This window comes from Podarcis melisellensis (genome assembly GCF_964234715.1).
Source record: "Podarcis melisellensis genome assembly, chromosome: 9".
Taxonomy (NCBI): Eukaryota; Metazoa; Chordata; class Lepidosauria; order Squamata; family Lacertidae; genus Podarcis; species Podarcis melisellensis.
In genome coordinates this window covers 43,355,816-43,382,720 of record NC_138541.1, presented here as the reverse complement: position 1 = coordinate 43,382,720, position 26,905 = coordinate 43,355,816, and the positions used below count along the sequence as shown (strand labels likewise).

Below are 26,905 nucleotides of genomic sequence, written 5' to 3'. Positions count from 1 at the left end.
CATTTAAGCAAAATGGGTAAGACAATGACAGATAATTGTTGGAGATGAGCTTTACTCAGAGCAGGTGACTTTCATAAACTGGGGGGCATAAGGTGTACAAATTTGAGCATAATGTAAAGTAATTATTATTAGACAAATTACTACAGATCTGTCATCATTAAGATTTCTTTTAGGATACATCAAGGATGTAATGGCATGTGAAAAGCCAGGATTGGCCAATTACCTAACTGCTTCATATTGAACAGAGATGGCAAATAAATGGGAAGGTGCCTTATATGACCTACCTTACATTCTAAGTTCTGCTTGAAGAAAGGGTTACTAGTACAATGAGATTTTTTAAAAATAAATAATAATAATTTATTTTTAGAATAATTGCTTTCAAAAGAATACTGCTATAGGCAATTTAAAATTCTGAGGCTAAAATCAGTTAAATCAGCATAAGGAAATGGATGCATTATTATTTTATTGCTATTGTATTACAGATATTGCCATTTGTGCCTACTCTTTGTGATTTGAGAACTTTATATCGTAGATTACATAGAGAAATGAAGGGCGTGAGGGAGAAATGTTGCGTCTGGCTTTTTTTGTCCTTATTCAAAATGAACTGCTGAGAAGTGCAGACCCAGAATAATAGCGCTTCTGAAGGTTATCATGATTCACAGTGGAATTTTGATTAGCAGTGTAGTCTAAAGAATCAATATTGAATCAAAAACTCACTCTAGAAACCTTAAACTTTACTAAGCCTTTAATGCATGTTGCCTTTCAGCAAGATAAAAAAGAAGCCTTCTCACATTTAAATCACTCTGTCAGTTTAAAAAAAAAACGCTTTAAAGTTGTAGAAAACATGCTGATTTTTATTTATATAGCCGCTTTCAAGGTCTCTGAATCAGAAGCTCTTCATGTTTTATCCAGCCAATCTGCTGAGCATATTTTTGCATGAGCTCATTTCCCAAGGCATGGTACAGTAAATGTCGTCCTTCTACTGTCACTCAGGTAAGCACCTCATTTCACTACTTTGAAGTGATTCTTAGAATTCCACCAAATATCACTATCTTCCCCATTGTGTTGAGCACACCCACAGTATGAACATACAAAGCTACCTTATACATTGATCTATCATTGTCTACTCTGACTGGCAGAGTCTCAGATATGCCCTCTCCTTATCAGGTTTTGATGTATCTCAAGGTCGGCAAGCCATTTACCATTCACTCCATAAGACACACACACATTTCCCCTTACTTTTTAGGAGGGAAAAAGTGTGTCTTATGGAGCAAAAAATATGGTATTTGGCAAACTTCAGTTTGGTTAGGCACAAAACATTCCATTTTCTTCTCTAATTAAAAACCACCCATCTGCTCAGAAAGTCCTCTTCATGTGAGAAGAGATTCTTACATTACTTTGAATAAAGACTTCCATAATGTTTCTAGTAAGTACCACTCTATGTCAATCCAATTCACACACACCTACAATCAATAATTTTAATCATTCCAGGGCAGTCCTCTGCCTTCATCTAAATGATCATTTAGTTTTCCTTCCAGTCTTGAGCAAAATTATTATTTTAGTCCATTTGGAAGTTCATTAGCAAATTTAGCAGGTTAAAGATTATTGTGGAAATTAAGCATTTCATCATGAGAAAGTTAAAAATATGGCTCAGACCTCATGGGGCTTTGCTACCTTAGAATGCAGGTGAGAGGATCATAGGACTGCATCCAGTCTAAACTTTTTGCCTGTGGAAAGATAACAATTCAGGAAGAAGAGTTCCACCCAAGCCTTCTGCCCATGGGCGTAGTCAAGGGGTGCAGGGAGCATCCCTCCCAAATCAACAAAAATACATAGGCAACAGAGGTTCTGTCCCCCCAAAAAGGCCTGCCCCCCTAACGAAAATCCTGGCTATACCTATGCATCTACCTAATACATTAGCTTTCCATATGCAGGGATTTTTGCAGGGCAGAAGAAATGAAATGTGATCATTCACATGCATTTTGGGGTGGAGCAGTCCCAGGAGAGTTGTTAGATTTCCTTCTTCACTTCCTTTCTCTCCCTCCTCCCCTGCCAATTTTGCTTTAGCCCCCAAATCCTGATTCTGAACTGAGAGGCAGGTCTGAGGGGAAGAATCTCAGGATTCTGTGACTGTCTAATTTTATATCTGATGGAGAAATTCCCTATTGAAAGTTGAGGAAGGATGAAAAGGGACTAGGATCACTGTATACAACATCACACAGCTCCTCATTTACAAAAGATCAAAGTGATTCGGTTCCCTCTCATTTCACATTCCCTCTGAGAATCACAAACACACACACAAATCAGTGTCATTTTACTGACATTTAAAAATGCTAAATCAATAGTAACTAGGCTGTCTCTTCTTCCACAATTTGCACCTTAGAGTTTGTGAATTTTATCTTGCACATTATGAATGCCTCGTATTCAGGTCAAGGGAAGATACAGGTATTTTTTGCTTTTTGCTTCTTTTCTTGCAGTTCCTACAAAACGAAACAAACTGCTTGAAATTTCCGTATCCACTCTGTCATGCTCCTTTCCCAATGAAAAGTGTAATCCAACCTCCTACCTGCAGGCCAAATTAGGCCCAAAAGAGTCCTAATTTGGCCCACCCATGAAGACGTTTTCCCTGAACAATGCCCTCCTGCCCCACACCTGCTGTTGTATGTGGCATCAGGTATAGAGCAGGTGAATAGAATTGCTCCAAAGGAACAATGGTGGTTGTTCAGCAAGAGAAGGTTGCTGATGTGGTATGCACTCAGTAAAGGGCATCACTCACTGCCCAGGCTGTGGGATCCTGTACCAGCTACAGCCTCCAGACCATCCATAAAGAAAGCCTCACATTGAGCACCTTGCAGTAGTCTAAATGTCAGGTTACCAGTGCATGAGTCATAGTGGCTAACTATCCCTGACCAGGATCTTTCTGACATCATGAACAGAATGGGTTACTGTGGTCCTGCCTCTCACTCAGGAGTGAGTGACCCATTCTCTGCAACATGTCAAAGGATGGCACCCACACCCTTATTGCTCCCTAAACGAGTTTCACGCCTTTGGGTTCACCCTGCTACTGGTATTTTACCACACCACAGCAGTGCTGCTGATTTAGTAGTTCTAGCAGGATGTCCCAAGACAAATCAGTGAACTTGGAACTGAGACTCAGCTAGTTTAACTGCAATGAGCCCAGACATTGCTGCCTCCTTTCTTGGGGCGTTGCTACAGAAAAGATGACATGTTAATTGCTTGGGTGCACAGGGAAACAGTTTGTGCAGTCGCTGTGTTCCTTGCTCAGATCCCCTGTTTTATTAAATGCTGGCAGGTATTTCTACACAAAGATGTTGTGCTGTGGCACATTAAAAATGCTTGACAGCACTGAAAATCGAGACTTAGGAAGCCATCAAAAGAAATGATAATTTGCTTTGCTATGCAAATACTTTGCTACACACTAATGGGGTTTAAGTGGCCTGCATAAAAGACTGCAGCCCAAGACTACCCTTAGGATTTGTCCAGACTGGCAGGAATCCAGGAAAGAGAGACAGCTCCTAAAGCAACTTTCTTCAAGAAGGGGAAATTGGCAAAGTAGTAGGAAAGTCATGTGTTTATTATCATTCAATACTAACAGTTAAAAGTGATGTGACCAATTGATTTTGAAAATGCAGCATGCTGCCTTTCTGCTATAAATGGCATTCGAGGCAGCTTAACAATCAGTCATAATAAAAATCCAAAGCAGCAGATAAAAGTATTGGGACAGAAGATTAAATAATCACAACAGCCAAGAACTCAAAACACAAGAATCAGAGAACAGACTTCACTCAGCATCTATACACAGTAGAAAAAGTGGGTTTCTGTCAGTAGACAGTTCTGTAGTCTGACCACACACATAGAAAAGTCATTCTCCTTACTTCTGCAAGGCAGAGAAGGGCTAATGCTATAGAAAGAGAAAACACATCTTGCCCTTGAGCTCTCTAAACAAATTGCTTAGTTCTTTGGATCTTGGCACCAAAGACACAGCTATAGATAAAAGTTGCAACAGTTAACTGACTAGTTGGTTACATTAAACTAGGTGTGGGGCCTCCAGAGGTTGTTGAACTACAGCTCCCATCAGCTGTAGCAAGCAGGGTGAATAGCCAGGGATTATAGGAACTGTATTTCAGCAACATCTTGGGAGGGGTTAAAGGTTCTCCACACCTGTATGAAATTATTTTGTAACAAAAACTCTTTGGGCAGAGCAATCCTAAAGCTGACCAAAGGGCAGCTGAGAGGCTGTTGGTGCATAAGAACCAGGAGGATGCCAGTGATCCATCTGGTCCAGCATCCGTTCTCACAGTGGCCAACCAGATGCCTTGAGAAAGCATATAAGGAGAATCTGAGCAAAACAGCCACTGTCTCTCTTGTGGTTTCCAGAACTGATATGCTTCCTCTGACTGAGGCATAAATGCCAATCTGCTGGAGAGAGAAGCCTATCAGCGGGAAGCACTCATGATGCCAGAACATGCACCGCTGAATACCCACAGAAAGCTGTGTGGGCATACATGTTGCACCAAAAAGTGGTGGGAGGAGTGGTATGTCAGGGGAGGGCATGGATATATAAGATCCTAAGGAGCTTCATTGCCTGGACATGATCCCAAAAGGACACAGTACAATGTCAGCCCTGAAGCTGGTGAATAATTTCCTTCCTGTTGGAATCAAAACTCTCCATCACCACCTAACCTTCTGCCAGCTGGCAAGGCTTCTGCTATGGCTATTGCTCCACTACAGAATCTCTTGGCCACTGGAATCCTCTTCAAATCATTGATAGAGATGTCCTTGATTTTTGTTTTGAAATAGTATTTTTTAATACAAGGACTTGTAAAAGCTGCAGATGGGCAAGCATCATCTTGAAAGATACCTTTGTTCTTCTGCTGCACACAGGAATATTGTCTCTGCTAAGATGACGCCTCTTATAGACATATTTGTGCATCATTTAAAAACAAAGACAATACTTCCTTTCTTCAGTTGTATTGATTTTACCTGTACAGAAAATTATGCAAATTGAAATCAATATTTGACTCAAAGTTATTTGTTGGAACATTTATTTGAACGTATGAAATTGGATCTTTGGTTCCCATAGCTCTGTATTGCTTATGCTGAAATGCTGGAGATATGTTGCAAGTCACACTGGAGTCTTCCACAACTCTACTTGGAGATGCTAGAAATTTACAGTACATCCCTATGTATGTTTACTTGAGATTGATGGGACATATTCCTATGTGTGTGTAGGACTGCAGGCTGAATCTACATGAAAGCAATGGGCTCTAGCACTGAGCCATGGCTTCATCCCCCAGTGGGGCCTTCATTAATAAATAGAGTCTATTTATCTATGTCTGTATATATCTATGTCTATAAATAAGGACATGACATGAGTAGTGCCGCTAGATTTACTGAGCCTGCTCAAGTACGCAGTGTGCTGCTTAATCATTCAATCAATCAAGCCTGGTTTCAAATCCTACTTACAGTACAAGCCCACATTGTCTGCTCAGCAGTAAATCTCACTGAGCTCAATGGGACTTACTCACAGGCAGTGGATATAGGACTGAAGTCTTAGTCTTATCTAGGAGGTTATTTTAAGGGCTTAAGGGCCATCTATATGTGGTTGATGGACCATGTCCCAGCATGCTGCTTGATAGCACCAGGAAGGTAAGTCTCATCAAGACTAAGAGCCCTTGGGCAATACAGACAGATCAAAATGGGAGGGGGGATATGCATGTGTGTGAGAGAGAAAGAAAGGGGGTTATACTGGTTAAATAGACACTTGCATATAAACATTTTCACTTGTATCTTCATAACTTAAAATACAGCCACTCCATACAAAGAAAGATGGCCTTGTTAAATCACAGAAGTGATATTCTCTGTGGATTCTGTCTACCGTTCCAGGCAAACCGCAGTTCCTGCCCCTACTTTTCCAGTTCACTTGGCCCAATTTACTTGTTGACAAGTTGATGTAATTATGTGGTTTAATCAAATATCAAGGTTGTGTTTTTTTTACACAGCACTCTGGCATTCTTCCTTCATCCGCAGCAAATTCATAGCCTGCAGATGAAGATGCCAGCTGAAATAGAAACAGCACTATGAACTCTGTACTGTTCTTACATTTATTCCTGCCGCCACCCACTTTATATACTTGTGCATCTGGCACTTGTATTTTCTGTACAACAGCATACTTTATATTTATTGTTATTCCTTAAAATATTTATAGACTGCCTTCTCATTAGAAGTATAACAAGGTGGTACATAACATAAAAGAGTACAGAACAGAACAGACAAAAAAATACAAGGCTACTGTAATATCTAAAAAAACATCATGTCAATACATTGGTGGGTGCAAAACTTCAAATTACAAATACCGATTTGAAAAATTCAGCTTCCGAAAGTTATCTAAAAGAAAGCAGGGGTGACTCATTATATTTGAAAAGAGCTTCACACTAAAGGCTTAGTCCATCATGAAGACTGGGGACTGCAAAAAGTGCCCTACCAGAAGATCTGAGGTTAAATATGAGGTCCTTAAGATTCTTTGGGCCCAGATTGTGTTGTTTTGTGAATTAACACAATAACCTTGAACCTGGCTGAGTAGCAAATTGGCAATCAGAGCAGCTCTCTCTCAAGGAGTAGCCTGTTGCCAGTAGCCACAATTTTTGGCCCAGATACAAGAGCAGTCTCATATGAAGGGCATTGCAGTAATTTAAGTCTTGAAATTTATTTTATTTTTTAAAATTATATTTCTATCCCACCCATCTTCCAAAATGAGCTCAGGGCAGTTACCAATGCATGGACCACTGTGGTCTCTCTATCCCAGTCTAGAGATGGAAGTGAGCAGTTGGCGTGGGTGAAGAAACTGGTAAAATGTATTCTTAGCCACAAAGGTCATTTGGGCCTCTAGTAACAAAGATGAATCAAGGGGTATCTTTAAGCTGCACACCTGCTCAGAGGACCTGCAACCCCATACAGAAAAGGCAGCTGATCTATCTCCCAGAAACAGGATCTACACACACTGTATCAAGGTATTAGTCCAGGGCTTACATAGACTGACTCAGATGTAATGTGCAAATGGAATTTGGTATCATCAGTGTACTGATGTCTTCTCACTCCAAAACTTCCAATGACTTCTCCCAACAGGTTCATATAGATGTTGAATAGCACTAAGGACAATAAAGTGCCCCTTCGTGCTCTGCAGCACAAATGTCAAGCAGCTGAAGAACACTCTCACAATGCTGTTATTTGGAGATAGCAGGTAGGAACACAGCCACTGAAAAACATTGTCACCAATACCCATCCCACAAAATCAGTTCAGAAGGATACAATGACCAATGGAACCCAAAGTGACTAAGACATTGAGCAGAAGGAGGAGGGCTGCACTCTCCCCAAGCTTCTCTCTTTAAAGGTCATCCATCAAGGTGACCAAGGCTGGATCTAGACACATAAAAAAAAGCATTTCAGGAAAACGCATTGTAAACTTCATAATGGGAAATCACACTGGCTAAAGTCGGGGCTCCACAGCACCATCTGTTGTCACAGTGTTATAACGCATATACTGTACAACACTTTTTCTTTACTAATGTAGCTGTGTCCCAAGGCTGAAATGAATCCAGATTTTCACTTTTATCCAGGAATGTCTGGAGTTGTTTCAAATGGGCATTAGTTGTTACAATCCATTGGGTCCAGGGCCAACTTGTTCAAGAGGGTCTGCTCCTTGCTAAAGAGTGTATTCATACAAACAAGTTTATTTTCTTCATGCAGTCATCTTCACAATGAAGACAATGGGCAGACTAAAAATCATGGGTTGTGTCCAACACTGCTGTTCTGCTCACACAATAGATTTCTGCTTGCACAACCGAACTCCCCCTTCCACTCCACTGCAGCCTCTGGAGCCAATCTTAGGGGTGTTAAGGGTAAGGAAGAGGAAGTCCCATTGCATGAGTGGAATGCAACTCTTGTGTTTCTAAATAATTAAAAATAAAACTGCACTGAAGCCAAAGCTCTAATAGGAAGGCTTAGAAATCTGTGGATTAGTGAAGCAGATAAAAACCCCTCTTCATTACGCAACTGCCCTGTCACACAGTTAAACGAAATGTTGGACTAACCCACGATAAGTTTTTTTTCTGCAGGAGATGGAGCAGGACCTAGGATGGGTCGCCACTCACACTGGGAAGGATTATTCAGTTAAAGGGTGGGTTGCCCTTGCAGGAGGGCCATCCCCTTTCTTCGTCAGTTGCACAACTGCCCAAGCAAAAAAAAAAAAATGTTTAACAAAACTAAATGGGCCTGGCAACCATGAAAGCATATAAATGAAGTAGGTATGAAGAAGAAGAGAAAAAGTGCCCACAAGAAACACATCTCTCCCCCCAGCTCATTATCTGATATTGTCCGATGCTGCTGCATCCTCTGCAGGAAAACACTTTACATTCTGCGACACACTCGAACCACCTAGGACAAAATCATGTGTGCATGTGCAATGTATAGTATTAGCAAAATTTAAATAAGAAGCACATTCCTGCTGCCCTACATAACAGTTTCCTAGTACTGCTCTCATCAAGATTTGAATTTAAATTGGCTGAGTTTCAATGCAGAGGGCTGAATTCTCTGTTGTCTTACACTCGTGCTAACCTCCTGAAAATCACCTAGTGCAAGATATATAACACAATCTTTGGCCCCAAGAGCACATTTTTCTGTGCAATCTGATGGGATCTGCTTTTGTTTAGAATGGGGTATTACTGGAACCAATCGTCTATTTTTACATTCTTGGGAATAATGAATTGCTATAGCATAAATCACTAAAGCAAAACGGGGGGGGGGGGTAATCTGTGGAAATCCAAAAGCACCTGATGTAAATCAGAGTTGAAGAACTGTATGATCTTTATAAATAAACATGAAGAGGTAACATCTCTCACACTAAAGGAATCAGTTAAAGCAAAATCCTGAAACTATAAGAAGAGCCCATCTACTCTGGCGTTCTGTTCACAGAGGCCAGCCATTAGCTGGCAAGCAAGATCTGGCATTCAGAGATATATTGCCTCCAACAGCAAAAATTGTCTCCTTAACTGCCAGCAAATTCCATGTACCAGAATAATTTATATACAGAGATTTCCTACATGTAAAGACATTTTAAATACTAGTTGATTAAACAGGTGGCACCTCCAAGAAATAAACAGGAGTACATATGTGTGCAGTCAACATAATAGGCACCGTGGCAGCTTGCTGTGCCAATAGCATGTTTTGCTATTATACACGTACTGAGAATCTTTTAAGGTGTCATTCCCCCCTTTGAAAACCTGTGAACCTCATAAGCTCCATTTACAACAAATTAAAAAACACACCATGCTGCCCAGCGTTTTTCAGAGCAGGGCTGCACCTTTAAATACTGCCTACACCAGATGGTCTTGACATAAAAGCAGCAGGAGACAACATTTTAATGCTACTCAAACAAGCAACTTGTGCTAGTCGCAGACCAATGGAAGCAGCCTCAGCCGGCTAATCCTCTCTGTAACCATAGCAACTTCTATTTCAGACAGTTCCACAATTTTCAAGTCATATGGGCCTGCGTGAGTCCAAGTACCTCTTTTCCAACACTACTAATGCAACCAGGTATATTTTCTCCTGTGTTTGGAAACTACATTTCAAGAGATTTTACTGAGAGGAAAGCCTGGATTCGTTTTTCCTATGCAGATTTATGCAGTTATCAGTTTCCATATGGCACGCCTTGTGACATGAGGCTGAACTGATATCAGCTGTTGCAAAATCATAAATCAGAGAAGGAACATTCTGCGTGGCTTAAATGGGGCTTCTCAAACTCGGGAGGGCAGGGAAAGAAGAGAAGGATTCTGCAAGTGCCACAAATTTTCCACAGGAAAAAAAGGATTTGCTCCATCTGTCAGAAAGAGACAGAAAGAGTCTGTTTGCAGAGGGAAATGCAGCCAGCATCACAGTACACCATACAAAAAAATCAGGCTCCTAACTCTCCGTGACTTGGCTTCAAGAACACCTACTCTCAGGTATGAAAATCTCGCAACTAATGCCATTAACAAAAAAAACAAAATATCCACAATATATACAGATGAATAGAGAGCCTGAGGAAGGTTACATGCTTATATAAGATCCCATGCCACCTGAATAGCGATTCTGCCACTATGCTCTACTCCTGTGTCCATTTCCAAGAGAGAGTTTTGGTGAGACGCCTACAGCCTGAGCTGCCCTGTGCTCTTGATCCTCACTTGCTCGTTTTCTCAGGCAAAAGGAAACCTTTACAGGGGGAGTGGTGAATCTTTGGCCCTTCATACGCTGCAGGACTACAACTCCCAACCCTGGCTATTGGTCATGCTGGTTGCAGCAGATGGAAGTTGAGAGTCAAACTACATCTGGAGGGCAAACTACATCTGGAGGAGTTCCCACTCCTGTTTTAGAGTCGAGGTGTGAGGGAACACATAAAATAGTGGCAGAATATTGCTCTCCGGCAACACATCAGAGGTACAGAAAAGCTAAAAGGGTGCACATTCAGATTACTAGGAGTTATAGAAACAAAGGCTCACATCATGAGAGGATCCAGTCACAAATCTGTAATGCCATGCCTCATTTGGCCCCTAGATCCATCTGGAAATAACTCACCTTTCTTAGCTGGACAAAAGTCCCACAACATATCATAAGTACGGTATACAAGTACAACCACATTCTCCCAAATTAGCGGAGCCTCAAATTCTATTAAATGCAACTGGAATGGAGTTGTGGAAGTGCAAAGTCAATGAGTAAACACTGGACACAATCCACCAAGTTTAACTATTATTATGAAACCTTCTTTTACTTCTTTTTGAGCTGCAGCCTTGAAAGCCTCAGGGAAACGAACATAATCTGCACAGCAGTCATGAGTAACAAACACTCTGACCCCCATGTTTTTTTACAAGCTAGATCATAAAACTGGAAGTTCCATTGGTTCTAAAACTTTTTCTCCCCTGCAAACCACTTGAAAATTGCCAAGGAACTTGGTGGACCACTTAATTTTTATTTATTTATTTATTTGCCTGTTGCGGAAATTGTAATGTACTCTGCTATATGCTGTATGATTTTTAATGGTTTTATTGCTTCTTTTATTTCTTTTTTATTTCTTACATATTGTATTTTATTATACCACAATCCCATACAATTCAAATTATAATGCAATAAAATACAATATAATAAATCAAAGAAGTAATAAAAATACAGTTAAAAATGCATTATATGTGAATACTTAATGCAACTGATGTGAGACCATAGCTTGAGAAACCCAATCTAGTCAAACCTGTGCCAAAGGACAAAATCCACCACTACATCACCCCTGAGAGGCGGCCACCCAGTCTTTGTCATCTACCACCTTCCAAGGCTCTTATTTCACCATCAAACAGTTTGAAGGAGAAAGGCTCCAGGATTCTTTAAAAAGTGTGCAAGCTTTCAATAGGAAAATTTCCAGTCCTCTTCTTTCACCTTCACCTAAACACACACACACCTTCATGTTGGTCTCCATCTTCTCTTACTCCCACCCCATTTTCCTTCTAGCACTGATACTCACAACGTTTGAAGAGGTTCAATAATGTTTTTACAACATGCTGCTTGGGGAAAATCTTAGGAAATATGAAAAGAGTATATAAAGTCTTTGAATCCAATCCTTCTGGCAAGGTCAGAAACTTCTCTAGAGAATCTGTTCAGTGTTAAAACCCATGCAACAAGCTTAGCCTAAGAGCCAAGTGCTTCACTAGAACAAATGATTACTTTCTATATACTTCTAGTGTAGCTCTGCATGGGTGGTATTTAGCACACAAGGAGGAATTTTCCAAGTAAGGTACTTATCTCTCTTTGGCACAGAGTTCCTTTAATTTAAAGTGATTCTTTTATTAGCCTCTATTAAGTTTACTATCTATTGGAGGAACAATCTAGCATATTGTAACACACCAAAACAAGATGTTACACTGTAGCATCAACATTCCTACAATTACAATAGCAAATAAATAGGCCACAGAAGTCAACTCAAATTGATGCATATAATCATGCTTGCCTCTTCTGTTAACCTGAATGGTAGTCTGTAAAATAGCAACATGGTCGTATTTGAAGCACCAATTTTTGAAGCCACTATAAACAACAAATATGTTCACTATATCTTGTCTTGTTTAATGAAAATGTTTGCGTGAACATCTGTATACATGCTTTAGCCTTGGAATTTTCACAGATCCAAGTATCTCTGTTTTCCATCAATTTGAAAAATAACTGCAAAAGATAAAACCTTTGGATGAACCCACAAGCATCTTTAAAAATAATGTTAAAGCACTTTCTTAAAATGGCAGCCTTTCCTTTTCTTTGAGCCAATTATTTGCTAACATCTTTTTTGTTTTGAAAAAGCATCCCTTTAAAGGTAGAGATTCCAGTGCACTTCCAAAACATTTTACAACTTTTTGTAAATTAAACTGACATTTATTGCCAAATGCAGGAAATACACCCATTCCCTATAAAAAAAAACCCCTTCTTTAAAAAGTACTCAGCGTACACATTTTTATGGCTTCACCAGTGAGAAAGAAAAATGTTGCTGTAAGTTGAACTCAACAAGGCCCTTTGAATCGCTGGGGAGTTTAAGTGAGTAAAAGATTATTTAGATATTACAAGAGATTTGGGGGAAAGGGAGTTTGCTTAAGTGCTTTGATTGTAGCAGAAACGGTCAAAGTGCAGCCCCAAACCCCACATTGGAGAGCACAATAATAGCGCATGAATATTCAAGCCCCTCAGCTGTTGTAACATCCCATACAGACCTTTGGAATATATCTTCTTGAGTCATGTTTAAATTTTACTCACATGTAATTTTCAGACATTTTAAGATATCCCCAAAGGACTCATTCTTTGTCCTCATGCACCAGCTTACGTCCTAAGAGAGTTGCCAAGTGTTCCTTACTTTAAGTGCCTCTTTTGGCATTAAAGCTCCACAGCACATACAGATCCTTTATTTCAAGCACCATGCCTGCAGCTTCCCTTACAATGAAGATATGTTGAGATGGAAATGCCCTCCATCACATATACCGGGGGGAGGACCTTTTTCAGCTTGAGGACCACATACCAGTGATTGGTTCAGCTAGAGGTAGAGCAATACAAATGCAAGTCAGGTAAGGTGATCAGAATTATGATGGGGAAGTCAGACAATGCCAACATGTTAAAAGTAGAAGATGATGATAAAAAACTACTGGTGGACAGGTTGATCAACCAATTGCAAAGCATGTGGCTTTCAGCCTACAGAATCTTTTTTTTTCCCCTTTGCTGAAGACGCTGCAAAGCATTTTACTTGGGTTCTGGTTTTGACTGAAACTGCATTTGTCCTATATTTATGCCAAATGGCAGGTTTTTAGCCCCATGCTTAAGCGCTACATTTAATAGAAAGCCGACCCCTTATGCTCCGCACCAAGTGAGATCAACTCATTTCAAACACTGAAGAATGCTAAATAAGCCAACACCTAGTAACTAGATTCTAGTTTTTAAAACACACACAAGATTCAGACATGCTTAATTTTCACTGACGAGCAAGCCAGATAACTACAGCAGAACAAAACATTGTTGTATGCACATGGAATTTCTGTAGCTAGGTGAATAAAAATGACATACAACTGAATGCCACTATTTATAAGTACCAGGAAATATCTGAGCCGCAACAGCTGTATCAGGAATGATGCTGTTTGACTGCTGCTATGTTCCATTCCCCCACGCTTGGGCTTCGGAGACAGAGAAGGCTGTAGATTACAGCAGAATCCGTCAAAAAAAGGAGAATGTGTATACAGTCATCATCTCTATTTTCTCACCAAGAAAAGCAACTGAGCATGGAAACCATCCATGGTACAAGAGCCAGGACTGACCAAAATGTAATCAGATTCTACAACTCTAGTTAAAGTCACTGCCTGCCTCTGATTCCTAGGCAGTATGCCTACAAATTACTATTTGCTGGGAACACCAGACAAGAGCTATTGCTTTCATGGTCTGTTTTATATGGGCTTCCCAAAGGCCTCTGGTTGGCCACAGTATGAAACAGGATGCTGGACTGATCCAACAGGGCTCTTGTCAGTTACCACCAGAGGAAGTCAGAATAAAAAGTAATCGGAGATAACAATAAGTGAACAACATGGAAAATGTAGCGGTACCATAAACCTCCAGAGAATGGCAAATAAAAATAATTTTAAAATAAATAAATTGCTTTGAGCCTCTCGTGCCTTGTGCATGACAACTTAATATAATTCAGCATATTACTTCAGAATGTGAGAATGATGCCAAGGAAAGGCCACAGCGAAGATGCAATTGTTTCAGACAACATAGTCCCAAGCCACTTTATGTTGTAGGTTTTCAGAATCATAACTTAATCCAGGCATCCCAGGGAAGACTGCCAAAAGTAACAACCCTCCAGACTAAGGCAGCATTTGACTTTTAAACCACTAGGACATGGAAACTCCCTACATATCCCCACATGCATATCCCTACAATTTCTGGGTCCTCTGCCATGAGGAGCCTTACATTATCTAGGCAATGCAGTATGCTATAGATAAGTCACTCTCCTCTTTTCTTGCACATCATCTGCCTCAATTGCTGTGATTCATGTTGCTGGTGTGAAATGCAATGCTGTGAAGAATCCAGATGAGATAATTTAAGTCATCAGTCATGCTTTGATCCGATTAGCAAAAGGAAGACACAAACCATTGATTACAGAGAAGCAACATCGATACGGATGAGTAAGACAACTTATTACTTTTTTGTGAGGCAATGGAAACTACAGCTTATATGACCCCTTTATATCGTTGGTCAAAATAAGCTGCAGCATCAAAACTACATTTAGCAAATTCCAATCAAGATATAGCCTGTGATCATGTAAGTTCTTCAGACAAGGTGTTGTGGGGCAACTTGTTCCTGAGGTCTACATTTTTGTTTTACTTATCTCTGAGAAAGGGCACAGTAAATAGGAACTCTGTAGTCCAGTTACATTTTTCACACAAAAAATCTATCATCCTTTGCTAGCATTCAATAAACCATCAAAGACTTTTGGCCAAGCAAAAGCTGGCATTCTCCCATTTTTAACATTTAGCAGCTCTAGGAGAAGAGTCTAGGAAAAAAGCCACTCTGTATTTTTTTTAAGTGCATAATTGGTTTTCAAGATTTGCCAAGATACTTTTAAAAGAATGACACAATAAGCCAGATCTGTTCCTGGAGAACTATTCTTGTCTCTAATGTATACTTTGTAGGGTATTTAAATAAAGGGTTTTATGTTGTTGAGGTTTTTTTAAGAAAGAAAAACTTTTCTTACAACCAATTCAAGACACCAGTCCATTAGGTCAATCCCAGCTGTGGTGAGCTGCAGGAAGTTTTCTACAAGCTACAAAGAGTGCGAACACACTGTATTTTATTTTAATATCTGCTGAGTAAACCTCTATTAACTAACAAGCAGTGGTGAGCTAAAAGGCCACCCTGGAGTATATTAAAAGGGTGGTCAGAATTAAAGTCGGGAAGCATACTTGACCCCATGATTTTAGAAATCCATGGAGGGAAGGGAGGAGGCCTGAAGGTTAAATGAAGTTGTAAAAAAGAAAAGATATAAAATATGGATGTTATGGAAAATGTTAAAACTAATATATATATTATGAATGACACCAGTCCATTAGTCCTCAGGAGGACATGGTGTTTCAACAGCAATATTCTAGAGCTGTGTGACAATACGTCCAAATATGCCAACCCTAAAGTAACTTTATGCTGGCACACAAAACACTGGTTTTTGTGGAAATATTTAGGGAAGAGCCATGGTTCAGTAGAAGAGCACCTGCTTTACATGCAGAAAGTCCAAGGTTCAATCCCCAGCATCTCTGGGTGTAGCTGAGAGAGACTCCTGCCTGCAACCCTTGAGAGCTGCTGACAGTTAGTATACTATTGACAGCTCTGAGCTAGATAAACCAATGGTCTGTATAAGGTAACTTCTTGTTTTCCTGGGACTGGGATGCCTTCTGGAAATCAGATTAGTTGCTTGTGCAATCTAATCAATACCTCAACATGTTTCTCTCTATCTGCTTTCTTCACCCCTAGTGACTGCAGTCACTGAAATTTACTCTATGGCCCTATATGTATGGTCCTGCCCTTTCTTTCTTCATCCAGGGTTCAATTTCTTGGTCACACTATAATACAATGCAATATTACCTTTCAAATATGTCCAAGATTGCTGCTTTTTTAAAAAAAAATCCCATGTATAAACTGCAGCTCAATCCGATGCAATTTTTATTTTTGGAACTTTTCTATCTAGCAGCCAGATCATGGGTTCCTGAGTTCCTGGGTTCCTTCACCCACAGTTGGCCACTCTTGCAGGTGGGGTGGGGGTAGGCACCCACCTATCAACCACCTGACTTCACCATGCTGTCAGGTGATTCATTTTCCCCTTGCACGAAAGGATGAGCCAAGCTGATTCAAGTGTTGCTTGAAGTCACCGCCAATCAGCTGATTCATGCCAACTTCAAGATCTGCTTTGGGTGGGGGGGTTCGGTGCACAATGGAGTCCCTACTAGGGAACTTTGTAGCGCAGTCAGCTGATTGGCGGTGATAGCAAGCCTCTGTTGCCAATGAACAATTGGAGGCTCACTTTAAGGCCTAAATGATCCTCTCAAAGTTCAGCTTGACATACATGATACAAAATATGCTCATGTGCATATTCACAAAGTGAGGCATAGATCTATACGCCATAGGTTTTAGCAGGCAGGCTAAGCCTCTTCCTTTTCCAGACCTCCTCCAAGAATCAGCATAGGTCACAATATTTAACAAGCAGCATTCTTATTCAGTGTCATTCAATAAATCAAACAGAAGAGCAACAACTGTATTAATTTGTGCTTTCTAAGTTTTGCAAGACGATTAAGAACAACATAAACCCATACTGTATATATGTGTGTGTGTGTGTGTGTATTTATGTATAGCTTGTTTATGAAATCTAAGCTCCCTGAAGTATGCACTCAGACAGAAGACATGTACATTATGTATGACTGCAACAGCTGACCAGATTTGTTAACTTATCAGTCTAACAAACTTACCGGCCTTCCAGAGAGTACTTAACCTATTGGCCACGTTTACATCAAACAGTGAAAGCACTATGATACCATTTAAATAGTCTCTGGTTCCCCCAAAGAATTACGGGAGCTTTAGTTTGATAAGTGTGCTGAGGGCTGGTGGAAGACCCCTGTTCCCCTTCCAGAAATGCAATTCCCAGAGTGGTATAATGACCAACCCCACTTCACAGGGAACTCTAAGGGAATAGATGGTTTCCTAACAACTCGCAGCACCCTTAGCAAACACCCAGAATCCTTTGGGGGAAGCCATGAATGTTTAAAGTGGTATCACAATGCTTTAAATGTATGTTCTAAGTGTGCCTGTTGTTATTCTAGAAACAAGGTGGGATGTAACTACTTTTTAAAACCACTTTTAAAAATGCAACTAGAATAAGCTTTGTGGAAACTGACCTTCTAATCTGACTTCAGCATCTCTTGAAATAGCAGAGCCTGGTGCAAGAATCTAAAAACATCCATAGTTGCATCTACAAGCTATCTTCTCCGGGAAGTGACAGTCCCAAGTTCAAATCTTACCTTCAAAGTGGCAATTTCCCCTCAGGTTCAAACACCATTTCCATGGTTTCGGATGGAGACCTAGGCTGACCCAATTCTTGTGCTGGCAGAAATCTATTGAAACTGCCATGGTTTGTGCTAGCAAAGGCTCTTACCCTGCAACATAATTCTCAGCCACTTCCTAAGCTCCAAAATATGGTGTGATGCCCCTAAAGTGCAAAATCATGCAGAACAAGTAATCTAGAAATGTTGAGTACAATGAGGAACCCACAACGACATAGGTTTTTAGCATGGTTGTATGATGGTTAATTTACAAGCTGAAACATTTTAATGTACAGAAATTATTTCAATGCAGCAAAGTCTTCTGCATAAACTGCATTCAGCCTGTAATGAAGTAGTGCCTTATTATATGATACCTTTCTCGCTTTTTTGGGTTGGGGCTCCAACCTTCATAGATCCATCCCCTATAGAACTCCTCAGAGATAAGACCCACAAATTCATGCTTCATATAATTTCAGCAGGGATGGGAATAACAGAAATATGAGTCATATACCATTGCCTTTTCTGTTTTGTATAACAGCCAGACTAGATACCAGTGACACTTTGGAATGTATATTTGAAATACTAACAAAAATTCAAAGGGGGGGGGGATAAAATGGGCAGGGAAGGGTCCTAAATGGAGGTTGTTTAGCGGAGTGTGGATAAGTCATTGCTGCTGTTGCTAAGCTTTGATTTTATTGTTTTGCTGTATGTTTCTAAACTGTTTTATAAGCCTGGATTTGTATTTTTAAACATGTTATAAGCTGTTTTGTGGAATATTTCCCTTTAAATATGTGTGTGAACATACACACATACTTGAAACAGGTCCCCCCCCCTTCATCCTTACATGGTGTGCATGTTTCACAAACATATGGTCCTAAGCAGGTTTTCTTCCTGATCTTTTCCTTCCCTTCAATGTCTTCCTTAGCTCTTGACACTTGCAGTATTCATCACTCCCACACTGTTCTCCCAATAGATTCGGGAGTTCTCACAATCAAGCCTCTATTCACAAAACCCAAGGTTAATTCACTGATCTCTTGGTATAAAGACACTGAGTTTCTAATAAAAATAAAGCTTTGGCAAATTAAAAAGTCAAATCATTCTGTTGCTCAGCTTAGAAGGGGTACAGCTTTGGGAATTTTCAAAGGCACACACAACCAAACAAAGATTAAGCCGTGCTAGCAGCTAAGAACTATTTTGGCTTGACAGAACATGTGGCTGAATCTTAAGGTGAGCCAAGGTTTTCCTAGGAAGAACGAAAAGAAAACTTTTGAAGACTTGGGTTTTCCAGGCAATGAAGGACAATTGGTACATTCTGTAGCTTTACCACAAAAAAGCAGCAGAGCAGCTTCTGAGTCTTGCTCTAATTTATGCAGACTAGTGCCATAGTATCAGTTCTTTGAGACGTGTCCATCAGTACCATTGATGATACCATGGAGGCTGTATAATCCATTTCATTTTGTTTTTTATTCCTATTTCCTGATATATTGCAAGCCTAAATCTTAGTTTATAGCTAAAAGCACTTGTTTACTTATTTTAGAAAGTGCTGAGCCTCTTTTTATCTTTTAGATTATGGGACATGTTTGGTTGCTTTAACAGGAATGCTAAATATAAAACATTCTGTTGTGCTTCTTCTTTTTTAATGTCAGACCCATCACAACCAAGATTTTTCAGCCTCCATATGTCCATGTACTTCAGTACAATACAATTACAGTATGTCAGCAGGCAACTTGCTGACGACAAAGACAGCAGGAGCACTGCTTCAACAAGAATGATATTCCAACTCCCATCCCAGACTTACTACATAATAAGTTTCACACATTAACATACGCATTAACAGTGCAATCCCCTACATGTCTACTCAAAAAAAAGCCCCATGGAGTTCGATAGGATTTATTTCCAAATAAATAGATACAAGACTGCAGCCTAACACAATTTTCACCATTCACAAATATTGTTAACATGACCCAGCATTTCCATTTATGGACATCATAAAAACTGTCCTCTCCTAAAAGCGACACAGTAGCCAATGGGCAGCTTCCCTTTGAAATGCTAGTTTGAGGGATAATAGATCTGAAGTCAAGAAGACGAACCCTGCCTTGTCATATGTCATGCTCCATACAGACTCTAAGCACTGGCCCTCACAGAACTGATGTCATGAAAAATCATAAAAGGAGCAGAACAATTAACCTCAAGCTTCCCATCCCCAAGAGCTCAGAAAGCTTTTCAAAATAAAGGACATTGTCTGTGGCCAACAAATAAGGTCATCTATAAACTCTGATGTCCCTTTGAAGTGAATAGAACCTAATCCAGAGCCTTGGCATAATTCAAGGGTACAAGCAAGGAAGAAATCCACATTGGTTTCCCAGTGTCCTAGGGCTTTTAAAACAGAAGAAGTTATCCGTTATTATACAATGATTTCCTAATTAACTCGATATATTCTTATACAGCTGGTGCTCATCAGTCAATGTATAATCCTGAGTGTCATTCTATCATTTGCTCTATCTTGCAGTAAGAGATATATTCTAGAATTCATCATCGCTGTTGCCTGGTGTATGCATCTATCATCAGAATCTTTTGATGCTGTCAGAGGTCTAGATATTCGTTTGGCAGGTCTGACATATGACAATCGTATGTTCATTATTTACTGATTAAATAATTATATCCCCTCTGTTATGCTGGCACCTCAAAGCAAATAATAAAATACAATGCAGAGTATGTAATGCCACTGAAAACATTAAATACAATAAATAACAATCAAGTGGTCAAAAAGTCCACATTCTACCATGGCAGACAGCAAAAGCTATGGCAAATGGAAATGTTTTCATTCATATGGTATCTCATCATTATACTTCTATTGCTATATTGCCTGTTACCCCATGTGTTGATTCATGCAGCTTTGATATTTGCAGGGATCTCTGTTTTCAACAACTAATAGGATGCTGACTTGCTCTGATATTTTTTTTTACTGCTGTTGCTAGTGAGAGATCCCGGGCTATTCCATCTGCTTGCCCACTCTGTTCCTAGATGCCAACCAGCCAGCACTTCATTGCTGATTCTAGGAGGAGGATAGTAAAAACATCTATGGCTATCTGGCTTGCTGCCACACTACAGTGGAGTTTGCATGAGGGCACCAACCTCTTTGAGTTTGTGCTGTGGAATGTATTATCCAAGTAGGAGAAAGAAGTGATGTAATATTGGGTAGCAGGACTGGCCCACCCATGAGGCAAGGTGAGGTGACTGCCTCAGGTGGCAGGACCCATAGGGTAGCAGATTCGGATGCAGATCTTTACTCCCCACTTCTTCCTTTGGGGGGAGGGAGGTGCCTTTTTGTGGTTTGCCCCAGGCACCAAAATGTCTTGAGCCAGCCTTATTGGGTAGTTTTTGCTGTCCGAAGTGAGAATCTGAGTTGTAATGCTTTTGTTTGTTTCAAAGTTGTTCAGTACCACTCAGTGAGAGACACTGAACCGGTATAGATTACAACCCTATGAGGGTGGGAGTCTAGATGGGAGTAGTTTTGTTGCTGGTTATATGACACTACATTGCCCTAGAATGAATGAGCTGGTCTCCCTCCTGTCTCAAGGCACCCACAGGCTACTGGAAGATGGGAGAGAGAGGTTAATATTTCAATGGGTATGGCTGTCGCTAAAAAAGTAAATATCTTGAAGTGGCAGGAGGATGTCACAATTCTGTCACTTTGTTCCACTTTGTGAATTGTTTTGACAGAAAAACAGGCTACAAATCACTAAGCAAATAAATAACTTTTTGTGTGAACCTATTTCCTTACCAGACAGACTGTACTGTAAATATTGTTGGCCACTGTGTGCCACCATGGAACCTGGCAACACCAGCATGGGTATTATTTGACCGGTCCATGCATTCAGAGAAATTTTAGCTACTACTGTTATTGCATCAAGCAGCTGTTGTGGAGAAGCATTTCTCTGAATAGGAGGAACTGTGTCACACTTTTAACATTGTGTGTGTGTGTGCGCGCGCGCTTACGCATGTGTGAAAAGAGAGACAGAAGGAGATGGAGCTAGTCTCTTCCAAGTCATGGTACATATACGGCTTTCTTTCCATCAATGGCTACTGGCTCTTTAAAGACTGAAGACAGAGGCCTTCCTATGCAACCTGACATGTGGCTGGTAAAGGTAAAGGTAAAGGTACCCCTGCCCGTACGGGCCAGTCGTGTCCGACTCTAGGGTTGTGCGCCCATCTCACTTAAGAGGCTAGGGGCCAGCGCTGTCCACAGACACTTCCGGGTCATGTGGCCAGTGTGACAAGCTGCATCTGGCGAGCCAGCGCAGCACACGGAACGCCGTTTACCTTCTTGCTAGTAAGCGGTCCCTATTTATCTACTTGCACCCGGGGGTGCTTTCGAACTGCTATGTTGGCAGGCGCTGGGACCGAGCAACAGGAGTGCACCCCACCGCGGGGTTCGAACCGCTGACCTGGCGATCGGCAGGTCCTAGGTGCTGAGGTTTTACCCACAGCGCCACCCGCTGGTACCTTGATCTATAACAGGGATTGGAAACCTGTGGCTCTCCAGGTGTAGTTAAGACTCCAGTTCCCATCAATCCCAACTAGCATGGCCAGTGGTGGAAGATTATGGGAGGGCCAGCTTCAATGACATCTGGAGATTCAAGCCTATAAGAAACCATCCCACCAAATGGCTCTTTACCTGCTTCTCTTCCCCCTCCAATAAGGCCAGCACAGATGAATCCTTTCCCCAACTAATTCCCTTAAACCAGGAAGATTTCAGCTGCCCATCCAAAGTCATTCCACGGTGAAATACGTCGCACGTGGCCTCTGCCATCACGCAAGCAGCTCAGCCAGCCCACTAAGCCGAGTCAAAATCACGGCTGCGAAGGTGTAGGCAGAGATCCTCAAAGCCTGGTTACCAGGAAAGATTATCATTATCACCATAGCATCCGTTGCATGCGTCTCCAGGTCTGCGTACGCACGTAACCGTACTGGGAACACAGCACATTGTACCATACTGGGAACACAGCACATTGTACCCTCGCTGCCATAAAAGGGGGTCACCATGGCCAGGATTTCAAAGGTCTCCTAACTCTCTTTCCAGCATGAGGTCATGATCCCCGAAATAGACCCACCGCCATCAAGGGGATCGCGGTGACCTCAATGCTGAGAAAGAAGGCAGGAATTTGCAAGGGAGAGAGAGGTTGTTTATTCCACCTGAGAAAGCAAAGGAAAAAATGGGGGCGGTGGGGTGGAGGAAAGAGGAGCCACCCAGGACACCCCCACCCCAGCACTGCGTCAGGGGCTTCCCTTACCAGGCTCGTGCTCGCCCGGGTTGTCGGAGAGCTCGAGGACCAGCAGCTCCCGGCCCTCGGAGCTGCGGCCCACGGTGTAGATCCTGCTGATGGACGAGCACTGCAGCCACACCGAGACCATCGCCTCGCGCATCTCCGGGTAGCGGTGGTACTCGAAGGAGATGCCGTCCTCCTGGCTGAGGCGGCGACGCCGGTTCGCCGAGCCGCCGCCCGCTGCCGCTTCGGGCTGCTCCGCCTCGGAGCCCTGCTGCCGCAAGGCGAAGGCGCCCAGCGCGCCGCAGAGCGCCGCCAGCAGCAGCGCCCAGAGCCCACCTCGCCGCGCCATGCCTGACGGAGAAGAAGGACGGGCGGGCGAGCGAGCGCGGCTGGCAATGCGGGCTTCTGCTTCTGCTGCTTCTTCGCTCAGCTGCTGCCTTGACGTGCTGCGTCGACGCGGGCTGCGCTCCCTCTGCGCTCGCCTCCCCCTCCCGCAGGCGGAGAAACCTGCTCCGTCCAGGAAGAGCGCTCGCGCCGCAGACTGCACTACTCGCGCCGCAGCCGCCGGGGGGAGACGCAAGGATGTACCACTGCCGCGCGCGGGGGATGCGAAGGTGTGACGTGCCGCCACGCGCGCGCGCGCCGCCCTCTCCACCTGGCGCACAGCGCCCTGCAGGTTTGGCGCCAGAATCTTCCTCGCGCGCGTCAAGAGGTGCGGGAGGGTGTGCCTCTCAGGACCCTCTGCACATGCCCCAAACCTCTCCATAGGATGAAGTGCATGTATGCCTGCCTGCCTGCCAGAACGCGAGCCACCCTAGGAACCATATCCTAGAGGCCGAGGTCACTTTGCCCCCACCCCCTACAATAAAATATTTGAGGGGACCTGCCAGTGCCGGATTTACGTATAAGCTAAACAAGCTGTAGCTTAGGGCCCCACTCTCTTGCGGCCCCCTCAAAAAAAAATCAAGGAAAAAACAACTGGATGTACATTTCCAAAATATAAGAAAAAAATAAAAATAAAATAATTGTTCTGAATAAAAAATCATTTTAAGTTAGAACTTAATGATTATTTCAATATCAATATAGTTCTTAATTGTATTTCAGTTCAACAATTACTTTGATAAAATACATATTTTGTTATGTGCAAATGGCTTTAGATACCTATTAGGTCCATAAATTACCGTACAGCATATATTCAACACAAAATACAGCGATAATTTGTTGTTGACAAAGGGCAGCTGGGCATATAAAGGGCCCCATTACCTTCAGTAGCTTAGGGCCTCATCAAGCCTAAATCTGGCCCTGGCACCTCCCCCCTCCCCCCCCCCCAGTTAATGACCATTGCTATTGAAATGGTGTGTGTGCACCGTATCATGTGATTGATTATGTGGGGGGGACACCCCATATTTTATTCAGGTTGGCCATGCGTGCCACAATCAGGGTGCGACTGGGCTTTAACATCCCACAAGGTTCTGCTGTTTTCCCATGCTCAAAAGTCACTGTTCGTTTCACATGTTTGTTGAGTAGTCAGCTGTACAGCTGCAGATAAAACATTTTAGGTGTGTTTTAAGTGCATTATACAAACGTGACACCAGATGGTGTTGGTAAGCTAATGCCAAATTACATATACTGTACAGGTATACAGTACAGTACAGTATTTTAAACCTTTTTTAAAAAAAAAAAAAAAAGCATGTCCACAGCATTTTTTTATATACATGTGGCGATTCAGCCTATATTTACACATAGGAAACTGCCCTACTCTCCAAGGTCACTTCCAGACTACCTGGTTACTGAGCATTCTGGTTTGTTCATAGGAAGTTTGCAGGAACGTTCTTTGTTATTACTTATTTGAATTGCTGACCATCCTTCGCCATGAAGTTTCAGGGCAAGTTACAACAATTTTTAAAATACAATATTCCGAACAATTAAAACAAATGAGATGACATTGCTTCAAGCATTATCCTGCCCTTTCTGCCGCAATTTCCCAGCCTTATTGCAAACACACACATATACATATTCACATACATATACATATACATATACATATACAGTGGTATGTCAGGTTAAGTACTTAATTCGTTCCGGAGATCCGTACTTAGCCTGAAACTGTTCTTAACCTGAAGCATCACTTTAGCTAATGGGGCCTCCTACTGCTGCCATGCCGCTGGAGCACGATTTCTGTTCTCATCCTGAAGCAAAATTCTTAACCTGAAGCACTATTTCTGGGTTAGTGGAGTCTGTAACCTGAAGCGTATGTAACCTGAAGCATATGTAACCTGAGGTACCACTGTGCATATACATATATATATATGTATGTATTATGGTGCTGGAGGAGACTCTTGAGAGTCCCATGGACTGCAAGAAGATCAAAGCTATCCATTCTTAAGGAAATCAGCCCTGAGTGCTCACTGGAAGGACAGATCCTGAAGCTGAGGCTCCAATACTTTGGCCACCTCATGAGAAGAGGTGGAAAAGACCCTGATGTTGGGAAAGATGGAGGGCACCAGGAGAAGGGGACGACAGAGGACGAGATAGTTGGACAGTGTTCTCGAAGCTACCAGCATGAGTTTGACCAAGCTGTGGGAGGGAGTGGAAGACAGGAGTGCCTGGCGTGCTCTGGTCCATGGGGTCACGAACAGTCGGACATGACTAAATGACTAAACAACAACAATATATATACACACATACATACATACATACATACATACATCCAATTTTGCGGGGAAAGGTGGTTTGTTGGGCAAGAGCTTCAAAGCAACTGTAACAAAGCAACCTGAATTTCCCACCCAGAAATATTAATGGACTGGAAAAACTAGTCCATCAATCTCATTACTGCCTACACAATGACAACTATTGAATATGGAGCATTCTACATGCAAGGCAGGCAATCACTCTAATTCTATAAAATATGAAGAGCAGTTCACAATTTTAATAAATAATTGTAAGATATCAGTGAAGCAGCAACAATCTTTAAAAACAGCACAATCCTATACATATGAGTTTCACAGAGATTAATGGTGCTTATTCCCTGGTAAGCAGGTACAGGTTTGCTACCTAAAAGGTTAATACAGTATAGGGATTGCGGTGGAAGAAGGACGAGCTAAACTTCCCCTTTGTGTGGACTGTGGTCCTAATCTAGATTAGGCTGCTCCTGTGCTTGGCTTTCATTAAAAACAGAAACCCTGAGGCAGTGGCGTAGCGTGGGGGGTGCAGGGGGGGCCGGCCGCACCGGGCGCAACATCTGGGGGTTAGGGTTAGGGGGCGCAAATCCACGGGTTAGGGGGCGCAGATTACTTGTCTTGCCCCGGGTGCTGACAACCCACGCTACGCCACTGCCCTGAGGTGGCTAAAGCAAAGCGTTTAATGCCACACAATGTGCAATAAGGGACCCTCGTGTATCAGAACACAGATCACAGAAAGTATGAAAAATACTCTTAAAAACATATTAAAGAGGAACAAAGAGGTCCTTTGCATATTGTTCATTGCCTCTTATTTATTTGTTTACTTGCGGACATTAAAAGTATATATATTTTTATATTTGTGGGTCTTTCCAGTGCTTGTGTTATGAAATGGAGACCACAATCCTCTCATGCTTGCTTTGCCTTTCTTTCAGAGGCAGTAATACTTCTGAAAACCAGTTTCTGGAAACCTCAGGAGGGGAGAGCAATCTTGTGCTTGCTTCCTGCTTGCGGGTTTCCCACAGACATCTGGTTGGCCAGCGTGAGAACAGGATGATGGACAGGGCTGGCCCTAAGCTACTGAAGGTAATGGGGCCCTTTATATGTCCAGCTGTCCTTTGACAACAACAAATTGTCACTGTTTTTTGTGTTGAATATATGCTATATGGTAATTTGTGGACCTAATAGGTATCTAATGCCATTTGCACATAACAAAATATGTATTTTATCAAAGTAACTGATATAGAAATGAGTAATCCAGTGATATTTTTGGGAGCAGGCTAGCAGGTGGAGTCCATTACTTACATCATAGGAG

At 41.9% G+C, this 26,905-nt stretch overlaps 1 protein-coding gene across 1 annotated transcript in view; it reads right to left on the bottom strand.

Annotated features, from left to right (window-relative positions):
• Positions 1 to 23,460, bottom strand: part of CPE (carboxypeptidase E) — a 63,338-nt gene extending 39,878 nt beyond the window's left edge. Inside the window, exon 1 of the mRNA XM_081926110.1 lies at positions 22,937 to 23,460. Within this exon, the coding sequence (XP_081782236.1) occupies positions 22,937 to 23,261 (325 nt within the window). The 5' untranslated portion in view covers positions 23,262 to 23,460. The remainder of the gene's footprint in view (positions 1 to 22,936) is intronic.
• Positions 23,461 to 26,905: the final 3,445 nt, after the last annotated feature.